We start from the raw sequence: 1,522 nt of genomic DNA, 5'->3' as shown, positions 1-1,522 counted from the left end.
CTTGCTTCACACAAGTATTGATCCTTAATTTTCTTACAGTTGTCCAATTCGGTTCGCGTCATCCTGATGAATTTTGATTGATTGATTGCATTTCGTGATTGATTTCGCAATTTTTGATTGCATTTCGTGTCCCACTATTGCGTAGTTTTCTTCCGCCTTTATATAAGCGTACGTACCATTTTTCATGTGGACAGGCAGAGAGTGTATTCTGTTTACGTGGTACTCTTGGGATGATGTCAGCGGTATATCATTCCAGAGCTATTGTAACGATGGAGTTACCTTCACTATAGGTCTCTATTTCTGAAATTTCCTTGAGGTATCTTGGGTTTTCGGGTATCAAGGCTATTGGATAGTTTAACCCTTGAGGTAAGTGTTCTAGAGATTCTTTCAGTAGTTTCATTATTTTTGGATATGATACTATTCCTGGATATAAGATTCCTTTTTGGATTTCTACCAGATATTCTACAAGATCCTGGACACATCCATGGAACATTTCGATGTATAACGAGAGGATAATAAAATGTTCATCGAGTTCTTCTCGGAAAGATTCCAATCTTAATCCTTCGTCCATTTGTTGTTTAATATGAGATGTGAGGTTGAACAGCATCATCTCGTTGTGTTTAGCGTTAGCTGCGGTTTCGTTTATCATCCGCAAATTTGCTTTGGTGATCTGCACCTGATTTTTTAAAGCAGTTTTTAATGCGCTTCCTTCTTTATTAAGAGCCGTTATTTGCTCATTTATCAGTTTCGCATCTTCGGCATCCATTGTACCGAACAAGGATTTGGCTAAAGATCCTAGTCCTTCAATTAGTCCTCTTTTCCTTTTTGATGGTGGATCGAGTGTGGTTTCCTTAACGTATTCTAATTTGGCATCTATTTCCTGAAGACGAGCCTTAGAAGAAGTGCTGAAAGCCTTGCATATTCTTTGCAATTCTAGAGTGGTTGTTCCACACATTTTTTTAGTTTTCGATAAGTAATGCTTGATGGTAGCCTCTCTTTCAAATATGGGGCTTAGGTCACTGTGAATGACCAACTTCCAAGTATCCTTATAGTTCACGAGGTTTCCCATTTTTTCGAAGTATATCCCTGGAGTAGTATCGAATTCTCTTATCGTCAACTGCTGAGCTGGTTCTAGCCTCAAATATATTATAAATATATTTTTTTTTGTCTAAATAAATTTTATTGTTTTAATTTATCTATGTTGTTTTTGTCCTCACTCCAATCCTCTACACACCTCTTCCTTTAACTTAAGCGAGGAAATGCTTAAGGCGGTTCACATGAACCTTTAGTAGTTTCTTATTCACTTTTATAGTGTAGTTTACTTTAGAGTTCTTTTCTAGTATTTCATAGGGTCCTGTCCATTTAGCAGAGAGCTTTTTGGAACGTCCTCTTCGTAATGCCTCATCGTATAGTAGGACTTTATCGCCGACTTTGAATTCGTTGATTTTGGTCTTTTTGTCGTAGTAGTCCTTGGATTTTTCCTTAGCGACAATGAGATTATCTCTAGCAACTTGATTTGCGG

At 37.3% G+C, this 1,522-nt stretch overlaps 1 protein-coding gene across 1 annotated transcript in view; it reads right to left on the bottom strand.

The window, feature by feature from the left end:
- Positions 1–94, bottom strand: part of LOC112494457 — a gene marked incomplete in the record, with an annotated part of 809 nt that extends 715 nt beyond the window's left edge. Inside the window, 1 exon segment of the mRNA XM_025085689.1 lies at positions 1–94. Within this exon segment, the coding sequence (XP_024941457.1) occupies positions 1–62 (62 nt within the window).
- Positions 95–1,522: the final 1,428 nt, after the last annotated feature.

This window comes from Cephus cinctus, unplaced genomic scaffold, assembly GCF_000341935.2.
Source record: "Cephus cinctus unplaced genomic scaffold, Ccin1 Ccin1_scaffold0043, whole genome shotgun sequence".
Classification (NCBI taxonomy): Eukaryota; Metazoa; Arthropoda; class Insecta; order Hymenoptera; family Cephidae; genus Cephus; species Cephus cinctus.
Note: the sequence above shows the minus strand (reverse complement) of the source record. Positions and strands in the feature narration are given on the sequence as shown.